The sequence below is a fragment of the Dermacentor variabilis genome, chromosome 10, assembly GCF_050947875.1.
Source record: "Dermacentor variabilis isolate Ectoservices chromosome 10, ASM5094787v1, whole genome shotgun sequence".
Lineage (NCBI taxonomy): Eukaryota > Metazoa > Arthropoda > Arachnida > Ixodida > Ixodidae > Dermacentor > Dermacentor variabilis.
Genome location: NC_134577.1, coordinates 122,844,450 through 122,864,261, shown reverse-complemented (window position 1 = coordinate 122,864,261; position 19,812 = coordinate 122,844,450). Strand labels below are relative to the sequence as shown.

At 43.7% G+C, this 19,812-nt stretch overlaps 1 protein-coding gene across 1 annotated transcript in view; it reads left to right on the top strand.

The window, feature by feature from the left end:
- Window positions 1-19,812, top strand: part of LOC142559401 (uncharacterized) — a 291,201-nt gene that overhangs the window by 155,819 nt on the left and 115,570 nt on the right. Inside the window, exon 3 of the mRNA XM_075671002.1 lies at window positions 4,832-4,883. Within this exon, the coding sequence (XP_075527117.1) occupies window positions 4,832-4,883 (52 nt within the window). The remainder of the gene's footprint in view (window positions 1-4,831; window positions 4,884-19,812) is intronic.

Genomic DNA, 19,812 nt, shown 5'->3' with positions numbered 1-19,812 from the left:
CATAGCTCCCTTATGTTTTGGTTCTGGTTCATTAATCAGCCTAACGGGAACCTCGTCTATCACCGCGGCTGTGTACTTAGGAATTTTCTCTTCGGCTTTCTTCCAGTAGAAATTTGTCGGCACCAGCTTCTTTTCCACCTGCGTCTCTTTGATGCTCTTTTTTTCTACAAATACAACCTAGTCATTGCCTTGGAACATTCGGCTGTTATTTTTCGGATGTAATTTATTGCCGCCTCCCCTTCCAGTTTGTTTCCATCTTCGCCTAAAGCATGTTGTTGTATTCTTGTTGACTTCCTGCCCAATAATTTTATGTGGTCCCAAACTATTCTAGGTACGGCCTTCTTTTTCTCACGTATTTATGACAAGCAACGTTCACTTTCACCTTTTATCTTTGCTTGCACCAGCCTTTCAACCATAGACTTTCTCTCCCGACATATTTCCCGCCTACTGGCTGCTTCATCCTGCGGTAACTGCGCCTTCTTTGCGTGCCTGTGTTCTCAGGATGCTATCTGTCGTTTGGCGATCGCTTCTCGTATATCCCTGCTCCGCCAGCTTTTCGAATTCTTTTTTTCCTTTACAACGAACATGTTTTTTTCTCTTTCCGTATTTCTGTCGTTGTTACACTTAGAAGCTCACTATATTTCCACTCATTATTTGGCCATTTGCCAAGGTCTTCCTCGATTGTAGTGACTATATTTGTTATTAGTTCAGCGTTCAGATTTGGACTGACCATTCTGCTCTCCTTCCTCTCTTTCCCAACTACATATCCCATGTTCAAAATGATGTGTTCATGGTCCCTCGCTATGTTGATATACCCTTCCTCGTCAATGACCATTTCTCGTATCATTAACTCCTTCCGTCATCAGGCAGTAGTCAATGGTTGATTGCCGGTTTTCTACTTCCATCGTGATCTGCCCTTCACACTTAGGCCCCGTATTCACGATAACGAGGCTATGTTGCTCAGAAAGGTCCAGCATTGACTTCCCTTTGTTGTCGGTATAGCCATCTAAATCCTGTATGTGGGCATTTATATAACCTAATAGGATAATTTCAGCACCAATCCGGAAACCCTTAATACCTGCCCTTCTGCATTCCACTGACTCTTTATTCTTGTATGTGCAATTATTTCCAGTGTACAAATAAGTAACGCCCAGCCAAGTTTTTTTACCACTCATTGTACCTGATAACCAAAGATACTCTTGACATGTTGAATTTAGTCTTTGCCATTGGACTCCCTGATGGATGAGCATTCTCAGTCCCCCCCCCCCCACCTGCGTTTCCGACTTAGTTCTGTTGCACCTTTCCCAAATATAATCCTCAAGCACTGGCGGCTCTTCCGAGTCTCTAAGGTGCGTTTCTGTAACCGCATACGCCCCTATTTGTTCTCTATTTAGCTGCTCCTCAATCTCTGCCCATTTTCCTTTCTTCTGCCGCCCTGCATGTTTATGTAGCCGAATGAATGGCGAGCTCTTTTTCTTGTTTTCCTTTTTTTTCTCTTATTTACGACGATGGCATACTGAGGTTCCCTTAAGAGACCTTCTTCATCGCTACCTACTCTGGCCTCCTGACCGCCCGTGGGGCCCCTAAGAAAGCAACAGCGCGACCGTCAAGTCGCCAGCCTACTATTGAAGCCTGTAATTGAAGTGGATACCGTCTCGTTGAAAACCACCACACCTTCTCACTTCCCTGTTTACTTCGACCACCTCAAAGCCTTTCTCTCGGTTCATTTTCCATATTGCCTCATTAGCAGCCCCTACTGCTCTTTGTACGTGACTTTCACGTACAAGCACCTCCGGCACCTTGCACTGCACGATCTTCAGCTGAGGGGTCAGTTCGCACAAGTACTCTACCCCCTTCGCCAAGCGCTGGGCTAGTCCTGCCCCTTTCCCGTTTAGGACGTCATTTAGCTCACCTGCTACTATGACAAGGTTGCGCACATGGGCATTTTACGCGAGCTTTGCTTTTGCTCGCTCCATGATAAAACCCAGCGTCCGCCACGGAAATGTCCCTACCGCCACTCTTTTGTTTGCCTTTCACCCTCTCCACAATTGCTTCTGAGCACCTAACCAGGTTTTAGTAGCCGGCGATGATCACTGTTTCACTCTCTCCTACCTCTTCCTCCTTCCCTTTGTCCTTTTCCGCGTGATTCGGACTAGACAAGGGGCATTCACCCATGCGCTCGTGCATTTTCTGCGTGGCAGGCTCAAGCTAGCTGCGACTCTTTCCAGGTAATCCCTCGACACGTTGTACGCATTCCACGTACTTCGTTGGCATTCCCTCTCCTGGCACGTCGGGGGACTGCGTCCCATTGTCACGGCCATTCTTGTTCACAATGGCGGCCCTGTTCAGCTTTTCCTCCGCTGCTTCAAATAATTTTTCAACTACCTTCCGTATACCACGCTCCCTATTTAGCTCATTTTTGAGCTCTTCAACCTGTTTGACAAGCTCTTCCTGGAAAGACTCCATTTTCTTCAGCCTAGAATTGACATCACAGTGTGTGCCGATTGAGTCGGTTTCCTCTCCATTTTCATCCGTCCCCTCATCTGCCTTGCTGGACCCCCCGCACGCAGCCCGCTTTCCCGGCTTTCTTACCATGTATTGCATGGCTTTTTCGAATGCTAATGCTATAATACTGTAATAATGCAGAGCACATGCCTTCTGGCAAAAACGGATACGTACAGGATCTAAATCTTTAAAATGTCGCAAAGTAATTCTCACCAATGTTTTAAAAGCAATGCCGCAGAGACTTAAGGTATGACACGTGTTCACACGCGTTCAACTACACGGCCACGGTCTCACTTTCCTACCAACATACACGCAGTAAAACCACTACTAGCTATTAGTTTTGCCACTTCGAAGCTACTATTTCAAGGCTATAAAGACTCAACGTCCCACCTGGTTGCACGCACTGCAAAACATGCAACCGGGTGGGACCTGCAAAACGAAATCTACCCGAGACACACCCGCACACACGAAAAACAGAGAGAGACAGAAAGAAGAAAACTACCAATTATTTTTTCAAGGCTCAAAAATATCAGCAAATCAAAAACAGAAACAAGTTTGAAGTGTGCACAATAGCTTATGATTTCGTCGCCGCCACGGAGTCCTAAAAAGCACGTCCATCCGCCGCAATATCTCAAGCCACTCTTCGCGCGGATGCGCGGAGGGGAGCGCCATCTAGTGTTGCTACAAAGAACCATGCGACACTCTGTGATCGGTAGAACGCGGTACGCCGCCGCTATGATTGCTTAAAAAGGCTTTCGCTCACGGTGAACTCATTTAAAGCTGTCACTTTAAAACTGCCCTCACGCCCTTAACCTCACACTCTCGTCGTCACCGTCATCGTCGTCTCGCTACTCTCGTCTCATTCGCGTCAAACACACGATTGCTAGCTTTAGTCAAATGCGTCTGGTGACGCTCAAGAGCACCAAACGTTGCTGAATAGCCAGGTGACTGCAGAATATTTTATGTAACAGCGGTTTCCACAGTGCCTGGCATCTGCATAATGTCTAAGGTAAGGTATTACTTACCTTGAGGTGGATGTGGCTTCACGCGGATCTGGCTATCTTGTGACCGTTTTCAGAAACAAAAGGGTCAGCCGATTGACTTGTAGAAGTCATGCAAAGAAAACGAGGTAGAAAATGTTTCCTCTCCTTGGCCGAGAACCCGCCAGCAGTAGTCAGCAATAAAGAATATAATACAAATCGGTATATTCCACCTTAACGGGTTGACATATCAGTGCCTCCGCGGCTGTCATTGTTAGCCCTGCCACCGTCAAGCGACATCTAAAATAACTGCCGCGCTCACCGCCTGAATGCTCGAGTTCGGGACGGAGAAAGCTTGAATTTGAAAGCCAGCGAGACTGGAGACCCGCTGGCCACGTGGGTCTCAGTGTGTGAGCGGTTCGTAACGAAAACATGCCCTCGCGTCGCGAGACATCAGTTGACGCCGAAGAGAGGAAACGCAAGCGCCACAAGGCTTGACGGGCCACTGGAGCGCCAAACTCTCGAAGACCGTTTCGCCCAGATGCATCAACTGTATCGTGCCATAACCACGGTGTCGAGCAGCGTTTAGAGGCCCTGGAGGGAAACAGAATCGCCGAAGGCATGACTGCCGAGAATTGGAAAGTACACAACGACCGTCTCCTGTGTTGAAGCGCGGCCTTCACTTGGCAATGCCCCGTGGGCTTTGACAAGTGAAGAAGAATAGGAAGTGAAATTGGTTTTTCGCACAGAACGTCAAAGGACTCCACTAATTCGAGTGCCGGTGAGGGGGCGCATGCTCTTGCAGGATCGCATGAGAGCGGCGGCTAGCGCTTGACAAGCGGCAGCAAGTCCGAGCGCGCAACCTTACGCCAGTGCGGACAAGTGCTTTGAGATTCACTTATTGCCTAATACGGCTGGATTGTGGGGCTTTGTGTGGAACAGACTGTGCGTCGCAATTGATCTACATACCGTGCACTATCGCGGCATGGATGTTGACCGTGTCTTCTTCAGCGTCGGTACTCGGTGAACCCTTACTTGTTCCTGTTCTTATGTATGTATATATATATATATATATATATATATATATATATATATGTGTGTGTGTGTGTGTGTGTGTGTGTGTGTGTGTGTGTGTGTGTGTGTGTGTGCTCACTGCATAGCACAAGTGTACCAGTAAATTCAGAATTCACACAATATACAAAAGTTAATTGTTTGACTTCTATAAAAAGCGATATCTGGTGCTCACGCTGTTTCAAAATATGGCACGTCATAGGTCAACTGAAGTACGAACTAGCGCAAAATACATGGAAAGTGTAATAATAACGTTTTTCATTGCTTTGTTTCAGAGTGTTGCCAACGAGGAAACAGGCCCTTGGGTGAATATGGAGTATTTAACACGTAAGTGCTCGGAACCTCACTTAGGCAACCTTTTTCTTAGTGCGGGCTGCGTCCCAGGTCATCAGCCGTGTCACTAGGAAGCACGCTGTCTGTTCCGCGGTCACTGCATCAAAGCACGTTTTCAAATACGGAGCGATATGATATGCAGGCCTCCAAATAACAAAACATATGTAAACGAAACAATCTGTAATCTTCTACGTTAGGCGCTTTTCACCAAATTATATAGAACAGTTTAGGTGGAAAATCGCTATGATTCAGCTACTCATTCTTGGGGAAACATGAGCTCTGTGAACCAACCGTACTGCCAGGGTCAATCACATTAGTTTTACCGAGCACACTGGTAGGCATCCTTTAAAAAATACATGCGTCGATTTATTAATACTACCACAGGTAGATGCAAACATATATGTTATAAAAGCGTAGACTGTTGGGCCAGTTGGTGCATCATGCAGTCTAGCTGAGCGGAGATATGGGCGGGAAGAAACAGAGCGCCTGGCCCGTCCACTCCGTTTCTTCCCGCCCAAATATCCGGTGAAGAACATTACATATATTTTACATGTGTTAGAGATCAGATGAGCCGAAGAGCTCCATGTTTAGATAATAGAAAATGACTGACAGCAAATAGAAAAACAACTGTCATATATAAGGGACACTACCAAGGAACCAGCAACCAAGGAATTGCAAACTAGCAGCTTACAGATCCCTCGTGAGGCCCACTCTAGAATATGCATCTGTTGTCTGGACACCCCACTGCGTATCTGTTGTATCAAAGCTTGAGGCTGTGCAGAAGGCTATTAGATTTATTTATAATCGATACTATCGCGATTTCTCCCCTTCTCTGCATGCTGGCCTGCTATCGCTTGAGCCGTTGGCACATAGGCGCTCGTGTGAAAGGATTATAATGTTGCACAAAATTTTACATGCTTCTGTCATTGTCGACATACCTGTGACATTTGTTGGCTCCTCGGCACGTGTAACGCGAGGAGCCAATCCCTTGAATATTGTTCCCTTTCGAGCTCACTTAGATAGCTTCAAATTTTCTTTCTTGCCATTTACCATTGAATTGTGGAACACGCTACATAGTAATCTCCGAGAATTGCCACTTGAGCGTTTTGTGGACGAAGTTCGTTTACATGTGACATGTTGATTGTATGTTATCTTGATGTACTTACCCACTGCTGCTATATCTCAATTTTGAGACAGCAGTATTTCTAAATAAAGGCGAAAAGTAAGTCAAGCTGAAGTGATAGATTAGTGCTCGAGAATTTCTAAGGCGTCAATATTATAACGAACAGGGCCCTAATAATCGAGAAATCGAGGTAAATGCAGGACATGATTAGTGACTCCCCCGGCACATTCAAGCACTTGCCCGATGACGAGAGCATTCCTCAGTCAAAATCTGTCACCAGTACTCAACTGCTCATTGCAAGATCATAATCGTTTTCTATCATAAGAAGAAATAAAATGTTACTTGTCCAGATCCATTTCATGTTCGGAAAAAAGAACTCATTAAAGTTACCGTTGACAAAGACGCGGGCGGACGAAAGGTATCGTTTTCACTCGACTCTGATCAGCCCACGCTTCCGCGTTTCACTACTTTCCTGATCGCGCAGTGCTGCGCTGGTTTTGATGACTCGCAAAACTCGCACAAACTGCAAGTATTGGAGAATTACACCTAAACGTGATGTCCCGGGATGTCCGAACGCCCTATGCCACTTGACCAAAAAGCAGCTGCAGCGGCGAGTCCGCCGCTCTGTCTTGGCTCGGTGCCACCATCTGTCGGGCGCCGTTTTACTCACCGACAGCACCAAAAGGCGGTGATGGCAACCTGAACATTGCCCCCGAGGGCTCCGTGGTCGCTGCGCATGCGTGAGCTGAGAGAAGGTGAGAAAGGAGAAAGACTCTGTTTCGCAGGATGTGAGGTCATATCGTTGTTTGTTCTTACTTTTTTAAAGAACTACTCTCGAACGTAGATTAGCCATTGCCGTCGTGTCGGCTGCAGGACGTTCTACGCGCGCTTTTGGGCTTGTCGAAAGCGTATAACGTGCGCAATATTCGTGCGAGCGCAGTTTGACTTGAGCAATCGTGGGCTTGGACTCTGTGACATTCGCTTTCGTCATATGCGAGTTAGGGGCTTGCCGACAGGTAAATCGCCACTGTACTTAGGTGAATTCCTTGTTTTTCGTGGTCCTTAAATAAATGGCGCGTCGCTGCGATGGCGACTTTAATCGAGTGCGGTAATTGCTGCGCATTACGGGCGATTTAATTGCGCAGTACGTGCTGAGTTATCGGTGTAGAATCGAAAAATTATCCTGTGAGCCTCACTTCCGTCAATCAGTCGGTTACATGTTTCGCTCTTATCGAGTCCATATTTCTTGATATCCACTAACGATCTGCTTCAAATATCGACGAAGTGTCTATTCATCGTGCAGATGTTTTTTTTTTATTCACACAACTGGCGATGGGCAGCAGGGTTACGGCCGTGAGTTTTCCTTTCGAGCAAACCTTTTCAAATGAACGTTTCGCTCATGTTCCCGAGATGGTCAATTTAAGTGTTACACTCGCCGCTGTATTTTTCGATTCCATGTGACCTAGATTTCAGCTGTCTCAGGTTGTATTAACGTGCACAGAGGCTTTTAGAAAAATAGTTGTCACCTGAGAAATCAGTGCAGTGTGCCAGTTCTTTTGGAATGGTGCTATTTGTGAAATTGATTATATTTCCCCTAGTCATGCTCAACTACTTACTGGTCACTTGCTTGAACTTCTGAAGTATTCGCAAAGTTTCCCTTCCAACTCAGCATTGTAACCGACGCTTCTAGGAAGTATGAGTGTGGTATTTGTTCCTGCAGCACTGCCACGAGTTCAAGTTCAAATTGTGCTCACCGACTGTCTATCTGTGTGCCACTAGAAAGTGCAAAGAATTCATTTCTGAATTGTCGCAACATTTCTTTTTTATTCCATCTTCAAGAAATTTGTTTACTTCTTTTCCTGGTCATTGTGGACTTGCACACGTTGAAGTTTCCGATAGTTTGGCAGAAGCATTGCATAGTGGACCTGTAGGTATTTTTTTGTATTTAGCGCATTGCCCTTCTGACTGGCCAAATTCTTTAGACATCAACAGTAACTGCATTACAAATATTTCACTTCCTTGGAATGTCTGTTCCATGTGCCTCAAAACAGTACACGGCTGAATTTGGCACATGCACCTCCATATGACCAAGTGTAGGTTTGTATTGCAATGGACATAAGAACATGAGTGCTTCTTCAATTCTCTTCATCACATTGCTTATGCCTTCTTCAATGTGTGAAAATGGCTTGTAACAATATCGCTGTGTTTCATGTGAGGATGTGGAATAGAATAACTGTCTTTTTTTATGCTGACGGTATTCAATCGAAAAAAAATTTTGACAGCTACCCCTTTTGCATGTTGTCCTTTAAATCTTGTAGAAAATGGTGTGAGCAGCCCGGCGTGCGCCCGAAGAGTAAGCTAGTTTGTGCATGATCATATTGTTGCTGCTGGGAAGATGAAATCTTAGGCACATTTTTTTCATACAATTAACACAAATGTTTCCATCTTTCCCCTTGTGGCTCAATCGTAGTAGACTTGTTCGTTTTTCAGTTACTTTGTGTCTATTTTTGTTACCTATCAGTATTATGTACTATCAAGTTAGTGGGAATACAAAGCTACTTGATGTATTCATGGGGAATCCTAGCCGATCACTCGTCATGGGTATGTGCCATATGTCACAGTAGTCTCTCTTCTTGTGGTAAAAGCATCCCAAAGCCTACTTTGTACGCTTGCAGATGAGTTGAGATTTAGACAGCAATGCCAGCTTACAAAGCATCTTATACGGCAATCAGCCAGCCACCTCCGCAGATGGAGAATCCTGCTGTTTCCAATCATACTGTTTCTGTTGTCCTTGGCAGAGATGTTGGTTCTACACAGAGGGAATATATTGTAGGGCAATAAAAATGACTTGTGATGACAAGGGCCATATATGGTGGAAATTATAGTAGACTACGACCAGCATTAGTGCAAGCCCTGCGGTATCTAAAAAAATAGTAGAGTGCTGGTTTTCGTATGCCATAGCGGCTGCGTGCATTAAGCTCACAACTCTCTTCTTAGCAACATCACCAAGGAATGCCCACTCCAAACACTCTGTCACATGCACTTTGACACCATCTGGTTTGATCTACTTAATTGCATATCAGTAAAGATGGGTCCAGTTCTCCAAGGACTGACAATGCTGCATTCGAATGGAACCAAACTGTTCTCGAAAAGTTCTTGAAACCAGTCAAGCAGGTTTTTGAGAACTTTTAATCTGGCAAAATGACAAAATGAAAGTTATTTGATACAAGTGATGCAATTCTGATGAGGTTTCGGCATGCATTTCAAGGTGTTTGGCCTTCGCTATCTCTAGTAATAGTGAACCTGCCAAATTGGCAAGGGCCTTGAATGAATTCTTCACTAGGCCCAACTATTTTGTTGCTGCCCTATATTGCCTCTATAGGAAGAGTGCATAACAAAAATCTTGCGGCTTCCTTTTGTCATAACACCCTATAACTTCCTTAGATGTAGGGCCACTTGATATTCAGCAATAAATACTTACACAGGATTTATATGATGCCTTTTAGGATGTGTCCCTCATGCTTACATGTAAATGAGCACTGACATTAAGCTTTTGGACTGAATTTTTTTGTATTAATCTGGTTCCACATGGCAGCTTTTATGACCACACCATGCCACTGAAAGCTGCGTGTGCTTTGAGCGATTCTTAATGTTTCCCAAGATTTATTTCACTAAATAAATTTTCTGATGACTCTTCTCAAACATCTAAATTAAAATTAATTTAATTCTAGTGCTCGGTAAGTCACAACCACGATACGATTACGAGGCATGCCATAGTTGTGGACTCCGGCTTAACATTAATCGCCTAAGGTTTTTAATCATGCACCCACTCCACAGTGTGCACCAGGACAGAAAGGAAAGACCAATGTTGTGCTGTATAGTGGTCCTAACATGCTTAGTTGTCAATGACCTAATAATGGCATGGCTTACTCATGAACAACTTCCACATGCATCATTTGTTTGTGACCTACCATGCAATCTTGTCAACAGATTATGGGGCCGCACTGCCTGTGGCACATGTTTAAATATTTGCGCTAAGGATATATTTGTTACGCATAGAAGGCATTTGAAGTTTTGTAGTGTAATTGACTGAATTACAGTTGCACAAGCATAAGAAAAAAATTGTTGCAGGACTACCTAAACTCTTCAGTGTTTGAGCTTGATCAATTCTTGCGATTTTACATATTTCGGATGACTGCAGGTCATTCATTAGTTATACGAGCTTTTGCACTTTTTAGACATGCTGTTTGCCCCTATGTTATACAGTGATCATAGATAGCGACACCACACCATGTTGGTAGAAGAATTCAGAATTTTAGTAAAATGGGGTTGCTCCATGTTGAGGTGCACCAGCATGTCATAGTAAATGGAAGGCAGAAGCAGCAGCATTTTAACGTATTGTGCCGCACCATGTAAAGTGAAATTATTGTGCCCCCTCCCCTCTCGCTGGCAAAACCTGCTGGTGAAGCATCGTGACGAAGCTTTCGAGGTACGCTGCACTCTTTCCAAAACAGCGTCCGAGGCGGCCGTCTATTTTGCCTAGAGGACGAAAAGTCCCTGGCCAGGAATGCATCAAACATACGGAAATAGCTGTCAGTTGCGCTGCTGAACTTCTAGATATTTATAGTTTTGCCCTCAGGTTGCAGAACACAGCAATGCTATAGCAAGCAGCGTGGTAAAAGCTGTTTCAGGGCTCTACCACGGCATAGTCAGCACTGCATATGCATACCATACACAAACATGAGGTTTTAGCAGCACTACTTAAGAGGAAGCTTTAGCTCAGGTGCTCCTATCTAAATACATGTAAAAGGAGAATTTATTTTTCTCGGTAACCACTGCACCGAATTTGACGAGGCTTGTTGCATTTAAAAGAAAAGCTTAAAATCTAGTGACTGTTTGTTTGGGATTTTCGGTTTATGTCGTCAATTTTTTATTAAATATTGGCGAAAATCGAAAATTTTCAAAAAACGAAATTATGAAGTTTACAACTCGAACTCAACAACGAAGAACGATAATACAATTCTGTGAATTGCATCTTATAGTACATCTAAAGCGGACGAAATTGATATGTTACACATGAGTATAAAAAATTCAGTAACATGGAAGTACAACTTCTTGTACAACTTCTTGTACAACAACTTGTAACCATCGTAACAAATTCACGCAATATTTACAATGGCATATCGAATGTGTCCGCTTTGAATATTCTAATGGATGCCGTTTACGAACCGCAATATCTCTTCTTAATGCAGACCTATGATATTGTAAACTTCGTGGTCTTATATTTTTTTCAAGCGGTTGAATATTTCCAAATCAGTTTACCAAAATTCAGACCCTAAATCTAAATTCCGCTTCCAACAGTCACTAGAATTTCACTTTCTCAAATGCAACAAATTTCATTAAAATCGGTCCAGGAGATGCCTCAGAAAAGCGTTTTTGCCTTTTACATGTATTTGAATAGGCCGCGTCAAAGTTGGGCCCGAGCTAAAGCTTCCTCTTAACAGCAAATTGTATTTGCGCTTCGCTCTGTCTAACACTGCCAGGCTTTAAAATACATGAGGTCACTCTCTTTCACTTGATGTGTTTATACAAAAAAGTGTGTATGCATGGAAGGGGTTAAGGCTCCTTTGTCACGCGAAAAAGTGCTTCCTGGCATGATAAAGTGAAGCCTTGTGCATTTTAGTCTTCAGTCGCTCACTGCACTTTCAGAAGTGCAATCAGCACGGAGAGCACAGGAAAGCACACAAGCTATAGTTAAGGAATTTATTTGAAACAAAGGCAACTTTATTTTACAGAATGACCACATTTCAATAATGCAACCACATGCTATGCAGACAATACAGCCAACTTATGTTAATTGGACAGCTGTTAACTTGTCCTGCCTTTATATGTGCAAATGTTTCAAGTCTCAAAATGTGCCCCTACTTTGTAACTTGTCCTTCGAACAATGGATGATTTGAACAAATGCTAAATTTAGCACCACTGCCACACTTATAGAAGAAAACTACATATTAAAATGGGAAGTCCTTGTAGAACAGAAAAGGGTGTACAGCAAAATTCCAATAATCTGACTCCAGTTAATTTAAATTTTCAGCTAATTCGATCCTGGCCAAAGGTCCAGGTCGGCGCCCATGCATTTCTATGGGCCTAAACATTCATTATTTCGATCCTAAAACTGGCATTACCAGGATAATGCGAACTTAACCAGACCTCAATACCGACCCCTTTTAGTGGCAGCGTCTGTCTGAGCAGAGCTTAGGGGACAGTGAATGCGTTAAACAAAGCCATCTCCTCTCTGAAATGCCTATTTTTGACCCACCCGAGAAAGATTTGCAAGCAGTAACGGTAGCTCACAATGTTCGATTGTGCTACATATCTGATTCTAACGAACACTTTTTGTTTTCAAAGGACATTGAGCCGAAAATTACCTAGCTCTGCTATCGATTGCGAAACTAAAACTGTGGTTGTAGCCTTCATATACTTTACCGCATAACAGGGCTGTAATACGGCAAAGCTGAATTTAGAAAATCGGCTGCCATTCTAAAAAATCAGGTACGCATAGGTTTCTAGTTTGGTTTGGAGTTAAGTACTTTCTACTTTAGCTTTATACTTTGGAGAAATAGAAAGTTGATGCACGTTCGTTTGAGAGGCGTGTTACTCAAGCACATATTGCCAAATGAATCAACGGTGTTTCAGCAGGTTTTTGCATCTTAATTCGACCCGTCAGTCTCGTGAGGGTAGAATTCATGGAAGTTGACTGTAGGAATTGCGTGATGAAGCACCAAGAAAGTTACCTTGCTCAGGTAGTGAAAAAGCATGGAAAAGTGCTTCACACAACATCCACCGGTGTTCTGTTGCAGATGCAAAAGCTGCCTCCCTTATCTGGAACAAAATAAATTCCTTTCGAAGGCAAAATCAAAAACAGAAAGAAAAGTCACCGAGGCATTCCACATCCATCTTATTCAGTCGTTACAGTGTTGCTACATCGCCATTTGCTTAGCCTCCTATGCCAAAAAAAGGTTGTCGAAAATAAAATGACCTGATTCCCATGTTTTTCACCATCCAAGCAGTGTTTACTGTCAATTATTACTGCTTTCTGTAACCTCACCTGTAATTACTGTATGTTAACCTGTATGTTAACACTGAGCTTTATTATAAGCTTAGTAAAAGTTAAAAAAGAATACTGTATGTTTATTCCTGCTTTTTTTAAAACATAAGAAGGGGTGCTCAAAAGATGTTCCAAAAGGACTTCTTCTTGGGCAAGCTGGTGCTTTGCGCCACAAAGTATACCTAGGAAATCTAAGCACCAACTTGCCCAAGAAGAAGTCCTTTTGGAACATCTTTCTCGTACAAGTCTTCCTTTTTTCTGTCCCTTTTCAAGAAATGTATTTTGCGCTACAAAGTATACCTAGGAAATCTGGGTGCTTAAAAGCAAGCCGCACTTGCAAAATGCTTGCATAAACAGCAGCTACCCCGGTCATGTGCTAATTGTGGCCATGTTGTCCCTGCAAACTTCCTAATCTCATCCACCCACCTAACTTTCTGCCGCCCCCTGCTACGCTTTCCCTCTCTTGGAATCTAGTCCATAACCCTTAATGACCATCCGTTATCTTCTCTCCTCATTACATGCCCTGCCCAATTATATGCCCTGCCCATGCCCATATTTCTTGATTTCAACTAAGATATTAACTCGCGTTCGTTCCCTCACCCAATTTGCTCTCATCTTATCCCCTTAATATTACACCCATCATGCTTCTTTCCATAGCTTGTTGAGTCGTCCTCAGTTTAAGTAGAACCCTTTTCGTAAGCTTCCACGTTTCTGCCCCGTAGGGGAGTACTGGAAAGACACAGCAATTATACACTTTTCTCTTGAGGGATAATGGCAACCTGGTGTTCATGATCAGAGAATGCCTGCCAAACGCACCCCAGCATTCTTATTCTTCCGATTATTTCAGCCTCATAATCCAGATCCGCGGTCACTACCTGCCCTAAGTAGATGCATTCCCTTACCACTTCCAGTGCCTCGCTACCTATCGTAAACTGCTGTTCTCTTCCGAGACTGTTAAACATTACTGTAGTTTTCTGCAGATTAATTTTCAGACCCACCATTCTGCTTTGCCTCTACAGGTCAGTGAGCATGCATTGCAATTGGCCCCCTGAGTTACTAACCAAGGCAATATCATCAGCGAATCGCAAGTTACTAAGGTATTCTCCCTTAACTCTTATCCCCAATTCTTCCCAATCCAGGCCTCTAATACCTCCTGTAAGTACGCTGTGAGTATCACCGGAGAGTTCGTATCTTCCTGCCTGACGCCCTTCTTTATTGGGACTTTGTTGCTTTTTTTATCGAGGACTACGGTGGCTGTGGAGCCGCTGTAGTCGCAGTATTTTTACGTATGGCTCGTCTGCACCCCGGTTCCATAATACCTGCACGACTGCTGAGGCTTTGACTAAATCAAACGCTTTCTCGTAATCAATGAAAGCTATGTGTAAGGGTTGGTTTCTTAATTGGATCTTTAGTCTCCTCCGATAGCTTGCCGGTATCCTGTCGAACGAAGTTACAACCGACTTCTATTGCCCACTCCTTAATGATGCCCATAAGATTTTTGTTTATTGCTTCAACACTAAGGTTCTCTTCCTGAGTTAAAGCCGAATACCTCTTCTGTAGCTTGATCCGAAATTCCTCTATTTTCCCTCTTGCCGCTAACTCATTGATGGGCTTCTTATGTACCAGTTTTTTCCATTCCCTCCTCAAGTCTGGGGTAATTCGAGATCTTACCATCCCATGGTCACTGCAGCGCACCTTGCCGAGCACGTCCACATCTTGTATGATGTCAGGGTTAGCGCTGGGTATGAGGTCTATTTCATTTCTAGTCTCGCCATCGATGTCTACTTTCGGTTATCCCGCTAGCGCAAGAAGCTATTCATTGTCCGCAAATTATTCCGTTCTGCAAACTCTACTAATAACTCTCCCCTACTATTCCTAGAACCTATGCCATATTCCCTCACTGTCATTTCTCCTGCCTGCTTCTTGTCTACCCTGGCATTGAAGTCGCCCACCAGTATAGTGTATTTTGTTTTGACTTTACCCATCGCCGATTCCACGTCTTCATAGTAGCTTTGGACTTGCTGGTCATCATGACTGGATGTAGGCGGCTAGACCTGTACGGCCTTCAATTTGTACCTCTTGTTAAGTTTCACAACAACACCTACCATCCTCTCGTTAATGCTATACAATTCCTGTATGTAATCAGCTATATCCTTATAAATCAGGAATCCGACTCCTAGTTCTGGTCTCTCCGCTAAGCCCCGGTGGCACAGGACGTGCCCGCTTTTTAGCACTGTGTATGCTTCATTTGTCCTCCCAACCTCACTGAACTCCATTAATTCTGGCTAATGCCTCCAATAGCACTGCTAGACTCGCCCGCCTTACTAGATAATGTTCTAGGGTTAAACATTGCCATGTTCAGATTCCAATGGTGGCCTGTCCTGATCCAGAGATTCTTAGCACCCTCTGCTGCGTCACAGCACCCTCTGCTGCGTCACATTCTTCTATTCATATAGGATGTTATGGCGAAGTACTGCACCAAGGTGGCTAATCCTGCTCTGGTGAGGGAGTGCATTACCGGTTCTGGTCACCGGAGTCAGGCCACCAGGCCTGTTTATACAACTGTATCAACATGTGGATGTTTTTTATCCTGTGGAAAATTGCGTGGCACCGGGATTTTAACCAGTCCTTTTAACTCTGAAGGAAGGGAGTGGGAATAGAATGGAGCGCCCCCACTCTGCAATTCTGCACCATGACGATACATCCTGTTCTTGGGCAGCGCACCATTAAAACCGCAAAGACGACCGCACTGCCAGGGCGACACGCATCGAAGGCCCTTCAGCTGCCGCATGATCCCATGCTGCCAACGAGCAATCCTGGACAACATATATATATATATATATATATATATATATATATATATATATATATATATTCACGCAGTACACACACAGGTACCCTAGGTCGGGGCTAGGACTCGCAAAACCTATAGTGTTCTCCACAACTGCGACGAGTACCAGGCCACCAAACTCCTTGCCCTGTGCACGTTGCTATCTATCTTCATGAGCCTAGATCCTGATGCAACGACTGGTGCCACACTGCTATTTTCAAAGGCCACCACTAGGTGAAGTGCCAGGGCATGCCCAGGTCAGGGGACATCGGCTTGGTCCGATACACAATAGACAGTAAACTTCGAATTGACAGGACTATGGATTGGATTAGTAAATTTTTAACTAACCGGTACCAATTTGTAACTACTAATGAACTTTCTTCTCCGTGATCGCTAGTGGGAACCGGTGTGCCACAGAGCTCTGTATTGAGACCAATTTTATTCCACCAAAAACATGGCTCCATACAACAGTTATGTTTGAAAACATATGTGAGTGCATATGTTTGTATCCGACAGCGAGAATAAGTAAGAATCAGTAAGCAATGTCAAATACATTCAATCTGGCTTACAAAACAAAAGAAACTGGTCAGTATTTAGTAATAGTTTTCTTTTGTATGAAACAAGTTCAACCTTGAAAAGTTCCTCATTCTAAAAGGTTTATATAGAGAAATATAGAAATATTTGGATGCATTTGGGTTATCACCTGGCCCAAGGAACTTACAGTAGCAGCCTGTCTCGATCTCGCAATTTCTTGCACTCCCTAATATACAGCGTGCCTGACTGCTGCAGTGGTCAAGTGCTCTGCAGCTGTAGGAAACCGAGGGATAAGGGTTGATTGCACAATTTATGACATTCCCAGATTTTTTAACTTAGTACGATCTCCATACTATGTCGACACTATGCCACTAGATCATTGCTGTGCTGTAGTAATCATAATATTATTTACTCATCGTATACGCAAGCTATACAGCTGGTTAAGCATAATTTTAAACTCTGCGAGGAAGACGGGACGTGAACTGAAACATAGCACACAAAGCACAGGCTTCCAACTGGTTTTATTTCGTGATAGCAGAGAATATATAAGGTACTTAAAAATAGCAATACAATGAGCAATTGCAAATAATTCGTGCACGCGGCAGTGACGAAAAATATCAAGGCCATGTATGCATTAAGAGTGCAGGAGAGTCTTAATGTGCCGATCTAAGACTTTAATATCTTAATTTCCTTGAGAATCTCCTCTTGCAGTGCAGGAACTGCGACAGCAAAAGCTGCCTGCCTTATCTGGAACAGAATAAATTCCTTTGGAAGGCAAACTCAAAAACAGAAACAGAAATCATCAAAACATTACACATCGCTAAAAGGTGCGACAACCAAGTCAGCTCACCTTCTTAATCCCTATCAAGGAAAGAAATAGAATCCTTAGATGCGCACATTGGGACTCTACTGCGCTCTCAGTGCGCAGGTGGCCTTGCTATTTTTCGTCGCTGCCTCATGCACAATTTCTTTGCGAATGTTCTTTGTTTTGCCATTTTCAAGAACCTTATAAACTCTCAGCCTTCACTAAACAAAGCCAGTCGGAAGTGTACACTTTGTGCATGCATCTATGTTTTTGTTCATGTCCTGTCTTCCTCGCACAATTTAAAATTTTGCTGAAGCTACGAGCTGACTCGCCCAACAACATGCCTTATTTCAGTGTACAGCTGGGCTTGTTGGTAAAGCTACACAATGTCACCTGAAGTGACCACCGTGTGTGTCGGCTCTTCCGTGTTCTCATGATGTGGCTGAGCGACATCATGAGAACCATCAGAACTACATGTGTAGTTTCAATACTGGCTACTATATTTTAACTACTAATATTATTTCTATCTTCAACTTCCATCCAGACAGAGTACCTCATACTACATTCTGAACATTGCTGCAGTCTAGCAGGATTTCTGTCTAATACACTGGCCTCTACCACCAAATGCCTGAGAAATTAAAAAAAATTATGTAGATTCCAAACACAGTGGGGATTTATGTTACAGGAGGCATATTGCAGGTAAATGGCTACGTAGCGTTGGTTCGGCTTCTTTCAAAAATTGCAGTGTTGACCAATGTGTTTGTGTATGGCCAGCGATTGCATATATGACGCAAGCTTTGTGAGGAGAGTACGAATGCAAAGGCATGGTTGCTTTGCCTCTTTCCTAGCACTTTGTGGTGGCTGCTGTTTTGACGAGTGGAAAACTTGGCTTATGCAGTATGCGCGAATGGGCACGTGCCTATTCTAGGCCCATCTCGTAGAACGGGTATGTGTCGCTGCGACACAAATATACAAGCCTTACATGTAGTATTAAGGCAAGTGTCATATGTCTCTGTGCATACACCTCTTGTCAACGCTCTTCACTAAACAAGCACATGTCACCTTCATCCTCACTGCACAGAGAACAGCTACAGGTGATAAGGTGGCTTCCCTGCATAACTTACTTGTGACATCTGCTACTGCTAGCTTGCCAAGGCAAATACGCTTTCCATCATTTGGATTGCAACAATGCATTAAATATGAATGTTTCATAGATACTGATTAACCACTTTACATAGATTTTAACATGTACGTTCGATCTATATGATTCCTTTTGTGTACTCCAGTGAAGAAACATTACAGCATAAAAGTAGTACTATGTTGCACAGTGTTCATCTTGTGCTAGTTGCTACAGTGAGGGAGTCTTAGAAATGCGAGCGAATCCCAAAGGTGGTGAATTCTAACAAAGCACCTCGAGGTCCAGCCACAAAGGAAGAATGGGAGAGACTGACATGCTCTCAGTTTGATAAGCAACTTGTATATGCACACATGCTCTGACACGTATTATGCACTGTAATACACGTGCCACTATCCCATACACACAGCTATGCATTGGCAAACAAGAAGCACGTGCACGACAGTGGTCAAATGGTTAGAGCGTCAGGTTGTTATGCTGGGAGACAGGTTCGGGCTCACTGTAACATGTTTTTGTTTTCAGTGCAGAAAACCGAAACGAGTCGGGACGTAAAATTGCCCACTGCAGCGTGCTTTGTATGAGGAAATAATTCTTTGCATTAAAAGTGACCAAATCTAGCACATGCAAGTGTGCATTCCCACATACCTGAAATGTTTTGAGGTGCAGCACATTGCAAGTGCAGTGGCTTTGCCACAAGGTTTACATGTATAACAGTAAAGAGCGTAGCAACAATGGTAGCTTTTCCACATTCCCAAGGTGCATTGCGGCACAGCACATTGCAATAGCTGTGGCTTCCACACAAAGCTAATGTGCATAATGCTGCAGCATGATGGAGCATGTTTTTAACAGACACAACATAGAGGCTCTTTACATGCACTTCAATGATTTTATGAGCAGCTAAAGTGGTTGTGAATGTCGCAACGGTAAGATGAAACGGGTGAATCCCAAACTCTGTGTCACATAACATTTGAAAGAATTAGCTGCTACGAGAGAACCAGTGAGATTAATCTGGCGCAGTATGCATGCATCTGTAGCCTAATGGGTAAATAATTGGGCTGCTGCACTAAGGACCCAGATTAACGACCCACCATCAGGCACGTTACTAACTATTATTGAGCCTATCTGACGATGTACGAAGCCAGGAGACAGATCATGATAATGCTTTGCACAAGAGACAACGAAGCTGAACCCACGTTTTCTGCCTTGTGCTTGCAATGCTCTACCAAGTGAGCTTCAATGGCAGTTGTCCCAATGTCAATTTTCTTGGATATCTGCGCATGTGTACTAAGCATAGCCCTGGGAGTGCTAGGCAGTAGCACTCACAGTCATAATAGCAGAGGCGAAGTATCCTCTAAAACACCCACATTACAAAACACATGATCTTAGAA